This window comes from Bufo gargarizans, chromosome 3 (assembly GCF_014858855.1).
Source record: "Bufo gargarizans isolate SCDJY-AF-19 chromosome 3, ASM1485885v1, whole genome shotgun sequence".
Lineage (NCBI taxonomy): Eukaryota > Metazoa > Chordata > Amphibia > Anura > Bufonidae > Bufo > Bufo gargarizans.
In genome coordinates, this window is record NC_058082.1 from 442,021,414 (window position 1) to 442,038,738 (window position 17,325).

Consider the following 17,325-nt stretch of genomic DNA (forward strand, 5'->3'; position numbering starts at 1 on the left):
TGTTTCAGGCAGCGCTCACTGCACTGATGAATGGCAGGAAAAAGTCTAAGGTGTATTGACTTTTCCAGGGAGTAAAATGGCCTGAACAGGCGTCTATGACGCTTGTACAGGCGTTATTGCGACCACAAGTAACACAATATGTGATTTCACATTTTATCTTCTTCCCCCTGACCTCTGCACAGATCACAGAGCATGCCTAGGAAACTCTCCCATAGAAGTCAGTGGGGTGGGCTACAGACCATTGTGTCTTTGGTCCATTGCTGGGCCATAGAACACCAGGCGCTCAATCCCTGTACAGCACCTGCGCTGAAAGCGCTCCAGAGAGACTACAGGGCTAGGCCAGGAACGGAGCCTCTGGGTGCAATGGCATCGCCCTTGTTGAATCAAGGGGCTAACGTACATATCATAAAACAGCTATTTCCTCAACAGTGCAGTCACCTACAGAGATGGGACCAACATCATTTCATTCAGCTGACAAGCACAGGTCTAGCATGTCAGTTGGATTTAGGGTGCATTCACACGACCATATGTATTTTGCAGTCCACAAAAAAAATACAAATGCAGTCTGTATTGCATCAGTTTTTTTGTCCATTCGTTGTAACAATGCATATCCTTATCCGCAAAATAGACAGGAATAGGACATGCTCTATCTTTTGTGCGGGGCTTCGGAACGGACTTACGGATGCGGACATCACACAGTGAATTGAAATGAATGGGTCCGCATCCTATCCGCAAAAAAGGTAGATCGGATGTGGACAAAAAATGGGGTCTAATGCTGATAAACAGTTGCAAGAAAAAGTATGTGAACCCTTTGGAATGATATGGATTTCTGCACAAATTGGTCATAAAATGTGATCTGATCTTCATCTAAGTCACAACAATAGACAATCACAGTCTGCTTAAAGGGAACCTGTCACCGGGATTTTGGGTATAGAGCTGATGGCATGGGCTGCTAGATGGCGTTAGCACATCTGCAATACCCAGTCCCCATAGCTCTGTGTGCCTTTATTGTGTAAAAAAAACGATTTGATACATATGCAAATTAACCTGAGATGAGTCCTGTACATGAGATGAGTCAGGGACAGGACTCATTTCAGGTTAATTTGCATATGTATCAAATCGTTTTTTTTTACACATTAAAAGCACACAGAGCTATGGGGACTGGGTATTGCAAATGTGCTAGCAGCCATCTAGCAACCCATGGCCTCAGCTCTATACACAAAATGCCGGTGACAGGTTCCCTTTAAACTAATAACACAAAGAATTAAATGTTACTATGTTTTTTATTAAAACACACTGTAAATATTCACAGTGCAGGTGGAAAAAGTATGTGAACCCTTGGATTTAATAACTGGTTGAACCTCCTTTGGCAGCAATAACTTCAACCAAACGTTTCCTGTAGTTGCAGATCAGACTGTGCACAACGGTCAGGAGTAATTCTTGACCATTCCTCTTTACAGAACTGTTTCAGTTCTGCAATATTCTTGGGATGTCTGGTGTGAATCGCTTCCTTGAGGTCATGCCACAGCATCTCAATCGGGTTGCGGTCAGGACTCTGTCTGGGGCACTCCAGAAGGCGTATTTTCTTCTGTTTAAGCCATACTGTTGTTGATTTACTTCTATGCTTTGGGTCGTAGTCCTGTTGCAACACCCATCTTCTGTTGTGCTTCAGCTGGAGGACAGATGGCCTTAAGTTTTCCTGCAAAATGTCTTGATAAACTTGGGAATTCATTTTTCCTTCGATGATAGCAATCCGTCTAGGCCCTGACGCAGCAAAGCAGCCCCAAACCATGATGCCCCCACCACCATACTTCACAGTTGGGATGAGGTTTTGATGTTGGTGTGCTGTGCCTCTTTCTCCACACATAGTGTTGTGTGTTTCTACCAAACAACTCCACTTTGGTTTCATCTGTCCACAGAATATTTTGCCAGTACTGCTGTGGAACATCCAGGTGCTCTTGTGCAAACTGTAAACGTGCAGCAATGTTTTTTTGGGACAGCAGTGGCTTCCTCTGTGGTATCCTCCCATGTAATCCATTCTTGTTTAGTGTTTTACATATCGTAGATTCGCTAACAGGGATGTTAGCATATGCCAGAGACTTTTGTAAGTCTTTAGCTGACACTCTAGGATTCTTCTTCACCTCATTGAGCAGTCTGCGCTGTGCTCTTGCAATCATCTTTACAGGACAGCCACTCCTAAGAAGAGTAGCAGCAGTGCTGAACTTTCTCCATTTATAGACAATTTGTCCTATTGTGGACTGATGAACAGCAAGGATTTTGGAGATACTTTTATAACCCTTTCCAGCTTTATGAAAGTCAACAATTCTTAATAGTAGGTTTTCTGAGAGCTCTTTTGTGCGGGGCATCATTCACATCAGGCAATGCTTCTTGTGAAAAGCAAACCCAGAACTGGTGTGTGTTTTTTTATAGGGCAGCTGTAACCAACACCTCCAATCTCATTTCATTGATTGGACTCCAGTTGGCTGACACCTCACTCCAATTAGCTCTTGGAGATGTCATTAGTCTAGGGGCTCACATACTTTTTCCACCTGCACTGTGAATGTTTACATGGTGTGTTCAATAAAAACATGGTAACATTCACATTTGTGTGTTATTAGTTTAAGCAGACTGTGATTATCTATTGTTGTGACTTAGATGAAGATCAGATCACATTTTATGACCAATTTGTGCAGAAATCCATATCATCCCAAAGGGTTCACATACTTTTTTTTGCAACTGTACGTGGTGACAGACTTCCATTAACATATTTTAGACCTAGTGGTCAGTATGAAAACTGCATGATTATATACAATTAATTTTTTTTTTTTTTTATATATATATTTAGTATAGTGACATGAGAAAAAAATAAAATAAAAAGTCTTTAGAATAAAAACATGATTTAAACAATAGGTCATTTTTCTGATGACAATCTCTTTAAACTTAGGGGCCACTCACATCATGTTTTAGTTCTCGGCTGAGCTTTTCATGGGGGATCGATACCTTTAAATACATGAAAATGGTATACAAACGTATCCCTCAACGCATCTATTCACTGTGTACATCAGCTCTCCAGCTGTTGCAAAACTACAACTCCCAGGATGCAAAGACTGCCTGCAGCTATCAGCCTACAGCAGGGCATGGTGGGTGTTGTAGTTTTACAACAGCTGGAGAGCCGCAGGTTGGCCATCCCTGGTGTACATTTTAATTTAGGACACAATAGCATGGTCCTGGTGCCCTTTTTGTATAGAAGAGTGATTTCATACTAAGGAATCACAGCCCCAGTATGCCAGAGGACTACTCTTCTGCTGGGTGAATGGAGCCCTATGGATGAGTCTAGCATATACGCCGGAAGCATTTTTCCAGCACACAAGACAAACATGATGTGAACGTGGTCCAATACAGGTACTATTATTAGTAGCGCATCAAACAATAGACTGGACTAAGGACCGTATAGAACTGGCGCACTACTGGACACTTCTGCTCGCTATAGAAGTCGCTGCCTTGGCTTGGCAGGTCATGTCAGGCTTCAGGACGTTGAATCATGAATTAAATATCACCCTTCAAATTGAGAGAAATTATATTTACTGCCAACCCGAGCATGACCCATGTGCACTCCCACTTACCGTTGAAGACCTCGTTGAATTCCCCCGGGGGTGCGTGAGTGATGAATTTTGCAGCAATACGCACCTGCGGAAACACCCAACAAGTAAAATCAGAAGCTACAACACTTGAAATGAGGCCAAACACAACATTATGAAATATTTAATAGGTGCAACGACAACTGTCTGTAGACATCGGCTTTAGCGCAGTAGTCGCTTCCTGTTAAGATGCGGCTCAGAGTCCAATTACCTAAGCAGATTGTCTCGTAAGGCAATCATCCAAGTCATTATAAAAAATTATTCCTTTCCATTAGCAAAAAAGCCATCCGCCCCAAATATAGCAACCCCAATGCCTGATCCAGGGTTTCTGAACGCCATACGACTGCAGGAGAGACAGATGTCTCCCCTGCCCCTTTTCCTGCCTGCTGGTGAGACTACATGGCGCTGGTCCTCATATTGTCAGAAGATTCAGCCATCCCCCGTCACAGAGCATCAGCAGGTGACCCCCTGGTGATCAGGTTGATCTCCATGGCGGCTTTAGTGAGCATACATGCGATCATACAGATATGCAGAGACACAAGCGAGCGCTGGTCTGACATTTGCCAGAACCAGCGTGCAGATACTGACTTGCTCGGTCCCTTATAGCTGTGCACAGTGAGAAGGAATACCAATGACAACGTTCCTATCGGGGTTGCTAAGTAACTCGCCCACACGGACGCCCGGTTTTTTGTATGCTATTTATAAAGGCTTTGTGCATTTATTTTAGGTTCTGCTATTTACTTACAAGAAAGCATTCTCCTTGGTGAAGTAACTTATGAAACAGAATTACCTAATCATATCATGTAAAAAACAAAACGGAACTCAAGGTTATTTCATATAAAGAGTTATTTCCATCTTCGGATATGCAACGGTTTTTGTCCAGCTGAAAAACGGCACTTATGCCGGAACATGTCTGGATCCCATTATAGTCAATGGCTAGGCCGAATCCGGTGAAATTCGGAATTGGTCTTACCGGTAATTCTGTTTCCATGAAATCACCATGACAGCATCACAATGAGTGACCCCTGACCTCTGTAGGGGCAGCAACAGAGAAGAGGTTAAATAGCCCCCTCCCACCACCATCCCCCAGTGTTTCAAAAGTACTAGAGCGCATTTAAATAAAGACTAATGCAAATATAGGGTATTACTTCATACCAAACATTAAGTTAAACTTAACCTAAGGGGAGAAAATCATGTGCCGTCATGGTAATTTCATGGAAATAGAATAACCAGTAAGACTAATTCCAAATTTCCATATCACCACCATGACGGCATCACAAGGAGAACAAAAAAAAAAAAAAAATACGGTAAACAACTTGGGGGGGGGGGGGGGTTTGAGATGACTTTGCGTCCATAAGACAGGTCGGAAGACCTAGACAAATCTAGTCTATAATGTTTAATAAACGTGTGCACATTGGACTAGGTCGCAGCCCTGCATACCTCGTCCAATGAAGCACCAGCTTTCTTGGCAAAAGGAAGATGACATAGCCCTGGTGGAGTGAGCTCTGAGGTTTTCAGGAGGATCTAGACCCTGAAGCTTGTAACAAAAGGAAATGGTATCCTTGAGTCATCTAGCAATGGAGGATTTAGAAACCTTCATGCCCCTATTTTTCCCTGCGAAATGGAAAAGGAGGTTATCGGTTTTCCTGAACTCTTTGGTGACCTCCAAATATTTTAGTATAATGCGTCGGACATCTAGGGTATGGAAATCCCTTTCTTTCTGATTTCTAGGTTGATTACAAAATGAGGGTAGAATGATCTCCTGACCTTTGAGCGAGTTGGAAACAACCTTGGGGAGGAACGCTGGGTCCAGCCTTAGAACAATCCTATCATCGGAAATTCTAAGGTAGGGTTCTCTGAAACAGAAAGCTTGGATCTCACCTAACCTCCTGGCTGAAGTAATTGCAATTTGGAAAGCTGTCTTGAAAGATAGTAGCTTAAGAGGACAATCTAAGGGTTCAAAGGGGCTCCGCACAAATCCAGGTAGGGGTGCGAGATTTTAAGGAAGGGCTGTTTCACACGAGCGGATGCCGTGCGTGACATCCGCTCCGTGAATGACAGCCAAGACCCGATGTAGACTGCAGAGGCACGGAGCATTAACATGATTGATAATGCTCCGTGCCTCTCTGTGACCTCTTTACTACGAAATCACAGTGAGATAAAGTTGTCATTGTGATTTTGTAGTAAAGAGGTCACAGAGAGCATTATCAATCATGTTAGTGCTCCGTGCCTCTGCAGTATGCATCGGGTCTTGGCTGTCATTCACGGAACGGATGTCACGCACGGCATCCGCTCGTGTGAAACAGCCCTTAATTTGAAATCTGCCCTGATAAACCGTTTAATTCACCTATGACTTGCTAAATTAGTATCGAAGAGGGTACTTAAAACGGAAACCTGGACCTTTAAGGTGGAAGGCCTAATCCCAGACCTTTTTGCAGGAAATCTAAAATTTTTGGTATACTAGATTTTCCAAAATTTGGGTTTGTCTCCCCCGACCAGGAACAAAATATGTTCCATATCTTCAAATATACTGCGGAAGTCACTTTTATCCTGCAACATCTCAGTGTAGATATAACACTGTCTGAAAGTCTCTGGCGTTTTAATACAGAGATCTCAGGATCCAAGCTGTGAGCTTGAGTATCTCTGGATGTGGATGCAGAATTGGACCCTGATGTAAGATGTCATTCCTGTGCTCTTCTGGAACCTAAGCTGGTGATCAGGAACTTTTTTTGGGGGGGACAGTAGAAAACTATTTTGTATCCTGATATTATTTCTAGGGCCCAAGGGTTTGAGGTTATATTTTCCCAGGGAACTAGAAAATTCTGCAGTCTCCCCCCTATTCTGGCGTCATTGTCTGTCGCCAGATTAACTTTGGGGATTAAGAAGGAAACCCCTTCCTCTACCCCTCTTTGGGTAGCTCCAGCAGCCCAATTTTCCCTTGCCCCTGTAGTACATGTCCTGACTAGAATACGGGGGGGAAGAGGAAATTTCCTTTTGTATGGCCTATTTTCAGAAAACCCCCCCCTTTTTGTTTTCCAGCCGCTTTCTCCAGAATCTTATCAAGAACTGGCCCGAAAACGAATACTCCTGAGAAGGGGATAGGGCAAAGCTTCATTTTAGAAGTCTTATCCCCCGACCAGGATTTCAGCCAAAGAGCTCTGCGGGCTGCATTTGATAAGCTCGCATCTCTGGCAGAAAATTTAACAGATTCTGCGGATGCGTTTGCCAAAAAAGCTGTTGCAGATTTTAATAGAGGAATAGAAGCTAGTATTTCCTCCCGTGGAGCTTCATTTCAAATTTCATTTCTAGCTCGTTCAACCACAGATACATGGATCTAGCTACTGATGTGGCAGCTATATTTGCTTTAAGACTGAACATAGATGCCTCCCATAATTTCCGCATCTAGTTGAGACGCATCTTCAAATGGCAAAGAGGCCTTTTTGTTTACTTTAGCCACTTAAACATACATTTTTGGAACATCGTCAAATAATTTGGATTCAGAAGGAACGAATAGCAGACGGTTCTTAAATTCTTTGGAAATGCCCAGCCTTTTCTCAGGATCAGACCACTCTTCCAAAAGTTTAACTCTAAGGCCCCTTTCACACGGGCGAGTATGTTGAGCGGATGCAATGCGCGAGTTGAACGCATTGCACCCGCACGGAATCCCGACCCATTCATTTCTATGGGGCTGTTCACATGAGCAGTGATTTTCACGCATCACTTGTGCGCACGCACAGTTGCTAGGAGACGATCGGGATAGAGCCCTGATCATTATTATTTTCCCTTATAACATGGTTATAAGGGAAAATGATAGCACTCTGAATACAGAATGCATAGTACAATAGGGCTGGAGGGGTTAAAAAATATAAAAAAATAATTTAACTCACCTTTAATCCACTTGCTCGCGAAGCCCAGCATCTTCTTCTGTCTTCATCTTAGCTCTGTGTAGCAACAGGACCTGTGGTGACGTCACTCCAGTCATCACATGATCCATCACATGATATTTTACCATGGTGATGGATCATTTGATGACTGTAGTGACGTCACCACAGGTCCTGTTGCTACACAGAGCTAAGATGAAGACAGAAGGAGATGCCGGCTACACGATCAAGTGGACTAAGGTGAGTTAAATTTATTTTATTTATTTTTTTAAACCCCTCCAGCGCTATTTTACTATGCATTCTGTATTCAGAATGCTATTATTTTCCCTTATAACCATGTTATAAGGGAAAATAATACAATCTACAGAACACTGATTCCAAGCCTGAACTTCTGTGAAGAAGTTCGGGTACCAAACATGCGCGATTTTTCTCACGCGAGTGCAAAACGCATTACAATGTTTTGCACTCGCGTGGAAAAATCACGCGTGTTCCCGCAACGCACCCACACATTTTCCCGCAACGCCCGTCTGAAAGAGGCCTAAGTCTACCAAACATTTCTTCCTGTATGGAATGTGCTTTCTGGACTTCCTCAACCCCCATGGTAGCACGAACTGCCTATTCATTAATTTCATCAGATGAAAAGTAGAACTTCCTATTTTCCTCTGACACCTCTCCCTCCGATAAGGGTTCGTCATCAGCCTATTGCTTGGAAGAAAACGCATCATCTCCCATGCATTCGGAATCCGAGGAGGACACTACCCTCATTTTTGGTCGCTTAGGGCATTGAGGGACCTCAGTCGTCTCTGCCATAGTCGACATGGAGGACCGTATTTCTTCCTAAATTATGGTTCTGATACCGTCTATAAGTAATGGTTGCTCCTCACGAATAACATTAGATATGCAGTCCTTGCAGAGTTTTTTTTTTTTTTTACATATGACTCAGGTAATCTCTTGAAGCAAGAAATACATTTTAGAAGCTTATTAGCTTTCTTCTGTGCCTCCTTTGCCTGAGGATATGAAAAAAAAATACCCGGTCAGGAGGAATTTTACATAGAGTATGGTTAAAAAAAAAAGAAAGCCAAGACTAAGTGCTCCCATATTTCTACGTGCATAAAAAAGCACAGATATAGATACATAAAAACGGATATCCCACAAGGGGAACTTACAGGAGGCAGCGCTAGGGCATTAAGCTCTCTAGGACTTTGCAGCTCAGGGCCCGACATATTGAGACAGTGGAAGTATCACTCTACTCACTCAGACCGCAGCTCAGCGTAACTTTGTCCATGGCTCCCCACTGTTCTTTTATCCTGCTGCTGCTGCCTCCCGTTCCTGTGAACTTCCAGGTCGTACCACATGACCGCCGTGACACGGAAGTGACATCATGTGTCTTCAGCGTGCCTGTATGCCGGCTGCGCTACCAGCTCAACCCACAGGGGAAGAGGAGGAGCCAGCAGCCCGGGAGCAGGCTCCGGATATACCAGAGCGAGCCCTCGCGATTTCCCCAGCGCAGCATTAGCAAGTGGCCTCCGGCAGACTGGGGAGCTCAAAGAAATGAAATGAGCTTAAAGGGAACCCGTCACCAGGATTTTGGGTATAGAGCTGAGGACATGGGTTGCTAGATGGCCGCTAGGACATCCGCAATACCCAGTCCCCATAGCTCTGTGTGCTTTTATTGTGTAAAAAAAAAAAAAAGATTTGATACATATGCAAATTAACCTGAGAGGAGTCAGAGCTTGAAAATATGACTCTTCTCTGGTCACACAAGTAAGATAGGACTCTTATGTTAATTTGCATATGTATCAAATCATTTTGTTTACACAATAAAAGCACAAAGAGCTATGGGGACTGGGTATTGCGGATGTGCTAGCAGCCATCTAGCAACCTATGTCCTCAGCTCTACACCCAAAATCCCGGTGCCAGGTTCCCTTTAAGGTAAATAGAAGACCGTTCCTACAGGTCTCCCAAGAAAAAACAAAAACAAATTTCCACTTCATCTCCCTTACGTGCAGGGAGACTCCTCTGCCCCGGCCTCAGTAGGGACAGGAAACACTGGGGAATGGTGGTGGGAGGGGGAAATTTAACCTCTTCTCTGTTACTGCCACTACAAAGGTCAATCTCCTTGTGATGCGGTCATGGTGATCTGGAAATCCAGCAGGCTGTTATTCCTTTAACGCAAATGTGAACCTACCCCAACACCTCTGGATAGATAAGACAGGATCCACCATTCTTAACATAGACAATATCACTGATCAGATCTCTCCTGACCTCTGTACAGGTCACAGAGCATGCCTAGGAAACTCTCTCATAGAAGTCAATGAGGTGTGTCTATGGACCATGATGGCTGCTCTCAAAAGACGAAGTCTTAAAGGAATTGTCCTAAGGATAGGTCAACAATATTAAAGTAGACAACCACTTATACTTTAGGCCTAGTGACCAGTGTGAAAACTGCAGGATTATATATATATTTTTTTTAATCTAGTGACCTGAAAAAAATAAAATAAAAAATTGTTTTATTCCAGCCGCCTCTCTGCATGTTTGCTGTGCTGCCACCGTACCTCTGGCCCGCCCCCAATATAGCGAATGGGGCCACAGCGGACTTCCGGCGGCACGCGTGCACTAGCGGCAGCAGCGAGAAGGCTGCCGCTAGTGTGAAAGTAGCCTAACAAACAGCTATTCATATCAATAACTGTTTTCCTAGATTGCTGTCAGATTTCCAGTGAATAAAATCTGTCCTATTTTGCCAGTTTTGCAGACAAGGACATTAAATTTCTGCAGCAGAAAAAAAAAAGATGGTGGCATAAACTCGGCTGGTATTGGAGTTCTGCGGATATGCGATTTGCAGACCACAAAACATTTATGGCGGTGTACATGAGCCCTGCTCTGCATGGTTCCGGTGTTACACCCTGTACTACAGTCACTATGAAATACTGTGCGATCTGCAGGCAGCATGCCATAGAACAGGAGGAGCTGAGCAGGTGAATATACTGAGCCTTTTTCATAAAATGTATAACTTGTCATTTATTCCTTTAAATCTCTGATCATTCAGGGCCTCGGAGTCATGTGTTGACACCTAGAACTATATTCTCACTGGAACAGTTCTGGCTGTCAATAAGACGCCCCTGTGTACAACTGAGCTATGAAAGAGCAGAGATATAAATGTATAAAAAGGACAAGGTATACTGAATCTTTCCCCCCATAAAATCACATATCAATCTGCTCAGCTCCTCCTGCTCTATAGCATGCCGCCTGCAGATGGCACCACACTTCGTGGTGATAGAAAGTGATCGGACACTGGTAAAGAGAACCTTTTATCAGATTACAGCACAAGGCCTGCTTTACACCAAGTGCAAAACACTTGCAAGACATTTTGGGTGATTTTTGCTGTGAAGCCTGCTGAATCGTAAATGCAGCTATAGACTAGGACACCGGCTGTAACTCAGGCTCAGCACAGGATACATATTGTGATGAATCTCAATGTACTCCTAATTTGACATGTAGACTAAAAGGGTGTTCAGTGTGTGGGCAGACAGCAAAACCCTTATACAGTTGCAAGAAAAAGTATGTGAACCCTTTGGAATGATATGGATTTCTGCACAAATTGGTCATAAAATGTGATCTGATCTTCATCTTAGTCACAACAATAGACATCACAGTCTGCTTGAACTAATAACACACAAAGAATTAAATGTTACCATTTTTTTATTGAACACACCATGTAAACATTCACAGTGCAGGTGGAAAAAGTATGTGAACCCCTAGACTAATGACATCTCCAAGAGCTAATTGGAGTGAGGTGTCAGCCAATTTGAGTACAATCAATAAGATTAGAGTGGAGGTGTTGGTTACAGCTGCCCTGCCCCATTAAAAAAAAAAAAAAAAAAAAATTACACACCAGTTCTGGGTTTGCTTTTTACAAGAAGCATTGCCTGATGTGAATGATGCCTTGCACAAAAGAGCTCTCAGAAGACCTACAAATAAGAATTATTGACTTGCATAAAGCTGGAAAGGGTTATAAACCTATCTCCAAAATCCTTGCTGTTCATCAGTCCACAATTAGACAAAAATTGTCTATAAATGGAGAAAGTTCAGCACTGCTGCTACTCTTCTTAGGAGTGGCCTTCCTGTAAAGATGACTGCAAGAGCACAGCGCAGACTGCTCAATGAGCTGAAGAATCCTAGAGTGTCAGCTAAAGACTTACAAAAGTCTCTGGCATATGCTAACATCCCTGTTAGCGAATCTATGATACATAAAACATAAACAAGAATGGATTTCATGGGAGCATACCACAGAGGAAGCCACTGCTGTCCAAAAAAAAAAACACTGCTGCACGTTTACAGTTTGCACAAGAGCACCTGGATGTTCCACAGCGGTACTGGCAAAATATTCTGTGGACAGATGAAACCAAAGTGGAGTTGTTTGGAAGAAACACACAACACTATGTGTGGAGAAAAAGAGGCACAGCACACCAACATCAAAACCTCATCCCAACTGTGAAGTATGGTGGTGGGGGCATTATGGTTTGGGGCTGCTTTGCTGCGTCAGGGCCTGGACGGATTGCTATCATCAAAGGAAAAATGAATTCCCACGTTTATCAAGACATTTTGCAGGAGAACTTAAGGCCATCTGTCCACCAGCTGAAGCTCAACAGAAGATGGGTGTTGCAACAGGAAAACGACCCAAAGCACAGAAGTAAATCAACAGAATGGCTTAAACCGAAGAAAATACGCCTTCTGGAGTGGCCCAGTCAGAGTCCTGACCACAACCCGATTGAGATGCTGTGGCATGACCTCAAGGAAACGATTCACACCAGACATCCCAAGACTATTGCTGAACTGAAACAGTTCTGTAAAGAGGAATGGTCAAGAATTACTCCTGACCGTTGTGCACGTCTGATCTGCAACTACAGGAAACGTTTGGTTGAAGTTATTGCTGCCAAAAGGAGGTTCAACCAGTTATTAAATCCAAGGGTTCACATACTTTTTCCACCTGCACTGTGAATGTTTACATGGTGTGTGCAATAAAAACATGGCAACATTTAATTATTTGTGTGTTATTAGTTTAAACAGATTGTGATTGTCTATTGTTGTGACTTAGATGAAGATCAGATCACATTTTATGACCAATTTGTGCAGAAATCCATATCATTCCAAAGGGTTCACATACTTTTTCTTGCAACTGTATCTCCCATAAATCGGACTGTACAGTCTCATCTGCTGTGCAGATCCTATTTTCTGGCAAGGAACAGAGTAACCTCTGCGCCAAGTCTGTGGGCAATCTTACTGAAGACACTTCTGCATTCAAGGAAACCCAAGTCGTCTTCTGCTCTACATTCCCTCCTGCCCTACATGGTTTCAGCCCATAGCACAAGCTTTTCTTAGCACAATATGCTTGTGTAAGCATGTGCCATAACGGTGTCCCTCAAACAGCGGGGGCTTCTGAAAAACCATATGGTGGGAGTGAGGAGGAGTGCTCCAGAGCTACGCAGATACCATGAATATATAGCTCCTTCCATTTCATCACGGCTATTACATAATCTGCTAACGTAGATCCGGTGCCAAGACTCTATAAGTTCTGCACTGGTGGGCCAGGTGTAAACACAAGCATGGCTGACATAGGGGAATGAAGTGGTCCACAATGATCTCAGAGTAGCACCCCGACATCACTTCCAGACATAGCGAATACAGTTTCTATATAAGCTGAACCATCTTGAGGAGTCTGCATAAAAGGTCACCATGGATCTGCAGGGTGTAGAGCACGTTTTATGGTGCTGAGGCCAAAAACTTGAGCTGCTGTTTAAAGCGTGTGATCATAATAAATCCATACTTTTTGTCAAAACCACTGCAGTGGGCATGATTTTAAATTTGGTTTGGAGAAGTAACGGTGCAGCTCTCTGCTGGACCATTCTGGCCTGTGTGAATAGACCATAAGGTCCCGATTTGTCATGGCCGGTGTGTGCTACGGTCGTGTTGATGGGGCCTGTGCTGCCGGAGGAGGCATGTCAGGTTTCGTCATAAATTACCTTCCTTCTCCGGCTCTATGTGCGCAGCTCGGGCGAGGGTCCTGCCCTTGCAAAGCCCACTTTTGTAGACTAGAAAAGATGCAAATCCTCTTGATTTGCAACTTTTCTAGACACAAAAGAGGCACAGGGGAATGATAAATGTTGTCTTGACTAGGGCTTGATTATTTTAGTAATCAAGTATTCTACCGATCAATCGAGTACTCTAAGGCTTCTTTCTCACTGGCGTTTCTGGGTCCGCTTGTGAGACCCGTTTTAGGGCTGTCACAAGCGGGCCAAAACGGATCAGTTCAGCCCCAATGTATTCTGAATGGATTAGGATCTATTCAGAATGCATCAATTTGGCTGCGTTTGGTCTCCGCCTGACGATGCAGAGCCAAACGGATACGTCCTGACTTACAATGCAAGTCAATGGTGACAGATTTATTTTCACTGACACAATATGGTGCAATTGAAAACAGATCCGTCCCCCATTGACTTTCAATGTAAGTCAAGACGGATTCGTTTTGACTTTTTAAAAAAATTTTTTTTATGAATAACACAAACGGATACAAGCGTTTGCATTATCAGTGCAGATCAGTTTGTGCAGATACAAGACAGCTCCGCACCGAACGCCAGTGTGAAAGTAGCCTTATAAGAAAAAGCTAATTAAAATAACTTTTTTCTATAAAAACTCAGCAGCTCCCCTGCCATCAGTTCCCTCCCAGTGCCATCAGTTCCCCCTCCATGCTACCAGCTCTCCCATGGGTACATGCACACGTTCAGGATTTATGTGCGGAGAATCCGCACTGAAATCCGCAGGTGTTGGCAGGCAAATCTGTGCGGTCAATCCGCATTAATTGGTGCGGATTTGGTGTGGATTTTCCGCATGCGGATTTCACTAAGTGAATGAAGAAAATCCGGTCAGGAAAAATAAAATTAATTGACATGTCGCGGATTTTAAAATCCGCACAGCAGGTCAAAATCCGCGCAGAAAAAAATCTGCATCGTGTGCATTGAGAATTTCAAATTCTCATAGAATACAATGTACATGACCTACGGTGCGGATTTTCCGCACGCAATCCTGATCGTGTGCAGGGGGCCTAAGTCATCAGTTGCCTACTAGTGCCACCACGGAGCGTGAGTAATAGCAAGCTCTTTACTCAGACTCCATGGTCACATGGCACAAGCGAATCATCAATGCAAAAAAAAAATTATTTATTATTTCGAGTAATCGTTTCAGCTCTAGTCTCGACTTTCTACACTGCCTATATTATTGAATTTACACTGGAGAATAGGGTCACATATACATCAAAATCTTGAAGACTGAAACGCCGTCCCAATGTTCACTGGAATTTATAACCATTTGTTCCAACTGTCAATGCAGCTTAAAGGGGTTGTTCCATGAAAAACACATTCTTCGTTTTTCAAACCATCACCTGGATCTGAATACTTTTGCAATTGCACGCACAGCCACAGAGTTACTCAATCTATGTCTAGCACCACCTGCTCTTTGTTCCTTTATTTTCTCTGTCCACCTTGCTGAGGTCAAAACAAAAAAGCTTGGGTCACTAAACCACCATGTGCACAGAATCACAAAAAGGTGCCTGGACATTCAGGCCTTTTTTGGCCCCGGTTATGAAACGGTTAATCATGGGATAACCCCATTTTGGGCATGGAAATAAACACGGTCTACATTTAAACTTGAAAAATCATCCCTGGTGCTGGGCACTTTAAACATGTGACGGCCTGGAGCTGGCGGAGTGAGGGACAGCATCAAGTTCCCCCTCTCTCTGCAGAAACGGTCGCAGGCAGGCGTGAGTGACAGTGACAGCTCCTCGTGAGACGTACTGTAACTGCACTCAGCGTTACAATCTGATAAGCTGATTAATGGACATTAATGTGACTCCCAGGATGGGGACGCTTATCCACTGCGAGCGGCCTCTGAGAATCCTGAAAACGCCTCATAACGCTGATGTAGGCGCCTGCAGATTGCCTGATACTGCGCAATCGCTTTGTGGAGACATGTTATATCAGGGCCACAGCACAGCAGATGTGCAGGGAGATGTCGGCACTACTCTCACATCGCTGGGACTTCCTGCTTCAGCTTTTTTTTTACCATTTCAGGCAATTTTCATGAACTTGTCTGAACCAGCTTCCTTTGCGCGGCCTGTCAGGCTTAACTCCTTCTCTGCCTTAAATAGTCACGTGTCTCTCTTTAATCTAACACACATTTATTTCTGAAGCTGAAATAGACCGCGCATCTGATCCTGATCTCAGTAGTGTATGAGCACATAGTAAAGTGCTTTCACGGGACAGGGGATGATAGGAGTGATGGCAGTCTCCTTACAGAGCTATGGAACATGTTGGCGATATATATCTGCATTAATAATATAATAAAATGTCATAAAGAGCACCATCTTAGAAACCACACCGAAATGGGGGCCAGAAGGAGCTGAAGAGGCAATTGCTGCTTCCTGACTGCCCTTACTGATCATCCCTTTTAGAGTCTGTTCACGCTTCAGATTGCGCGGACCCACTCACGGCTTAGTGCCATCAAATGGAACTAAACCGCACGCAGACACCTGCTGTGGCATCAAGTGGCGGCTGTCCACACACAGCGCCAAGATGGAGGTGTCCTTTCATGGCACGGTCTCGGCTTTGAACCGCTCGCCTGCTAACTGTAGTGCTGCCTGCCGTTGAAAACAATGAGGCAGACACCACGCAGCCACTGCTGAAATTGTCTTTGCCAAAATTCAGACATCAAATTATACCACGTGAGCGCCCCCTTACAGTGATTGACCCCTAGCAATTGTAAAATGTGGCACAATCACTGTGAATTGACAACCCCTTTAAAGAGGACCTGTGTATTCCTCATAATATCAAGATTCTGGAGCATGTACCGTTCCTCTAATCCTGCTAGAAGTGGATGATTATATTGACGGTGGAGGGAAACGCTCCTTTATGGAATGGTAACACCCAGTTGTCAATTTATTCATACATTTCTATTATTCCATGGGGAATACAAAAACTAAACAACAGGCAGAACCTTTTAATCATACCTGTAGTTTCAGGTGACTTCAGTACTGAGGAATTACCATAAATGATTTCTGGCCGTTATATGACTAGAACGTGCCATTTATCGGCAGTTCTCCACTCTGCAGGCTCTAACACAGCTTCAGAATGGGTGGAGACCAGCTGCTATGATGTCTCCCATAAACTGCACGCACACAGAAGAGAATAACCTGCTTTCCTACCTCTCATCTATACAGAAGCATGGAAAGGGGGGCTAGTAATTATAGAATGAGGTATTCTTCTGTAATGAGAGATAACATTTCTTATCAACCCCCCCCCCCCCCTTCAAAACCCATGATGTTTAATGATATTTTAACACCGACAGCTCAAACAAGATTTCCTGCATTTCTCCTAAAACAAACTACTACAGAGGTCTAACTGATAGCGGTGTTATCTGGTCACCATCACTCATAACTGCCAGCAATTCCTCAATACTGTGCACTAGGTAGTTCACCAAAGGTAAACCTCTTTAACCCCTCTAACCTATTAACTTCTCACGGTCTATAGTGCAGGCATATCAGCTTCCTATGAGCATAACATGAATGGAAAGAACATTGGGTTTCAAAAGACATGTCTGACTGATGAACTGTTTGACACGGGCTGGTTCCAGCATTGCCGAACGTTACCTGGAAAGCCCATCAGCCCCATTGACTATAATGGGGTCTGGCGGAGATCTAGCTGCTACCTGGCAGATATGCTGGGATTTAGCCAGACAAATACTGCTGTGCGCCCGCA

The 17,325-nt window shown here is 43.8% G+C and overlaps 1 protein-coding gene across 1 annotated transcript in view; it reads right to left on the bottom strand.

Moving 5' to 3' along the window:
- CAPZA1 (capping actin protein of muscle Z-line subunit alpha 1) overlaps positions 1-17,325 on the bottom strand; it is a 54,415-nt gene that overhangs the window by 21,862 nt on the left and 15,228 nt on the right. The window contains exon 2 of the mRNA XM_044283501.1: positions 3,624-3,687. Within this exon, the coding sequence (XP_044139436.1) occupies positions 3,624-3,687 (64 nt within the window). The remainder of the gene's footprint in view (positions 1-3,623; positions 3,688-17,325) is intronic.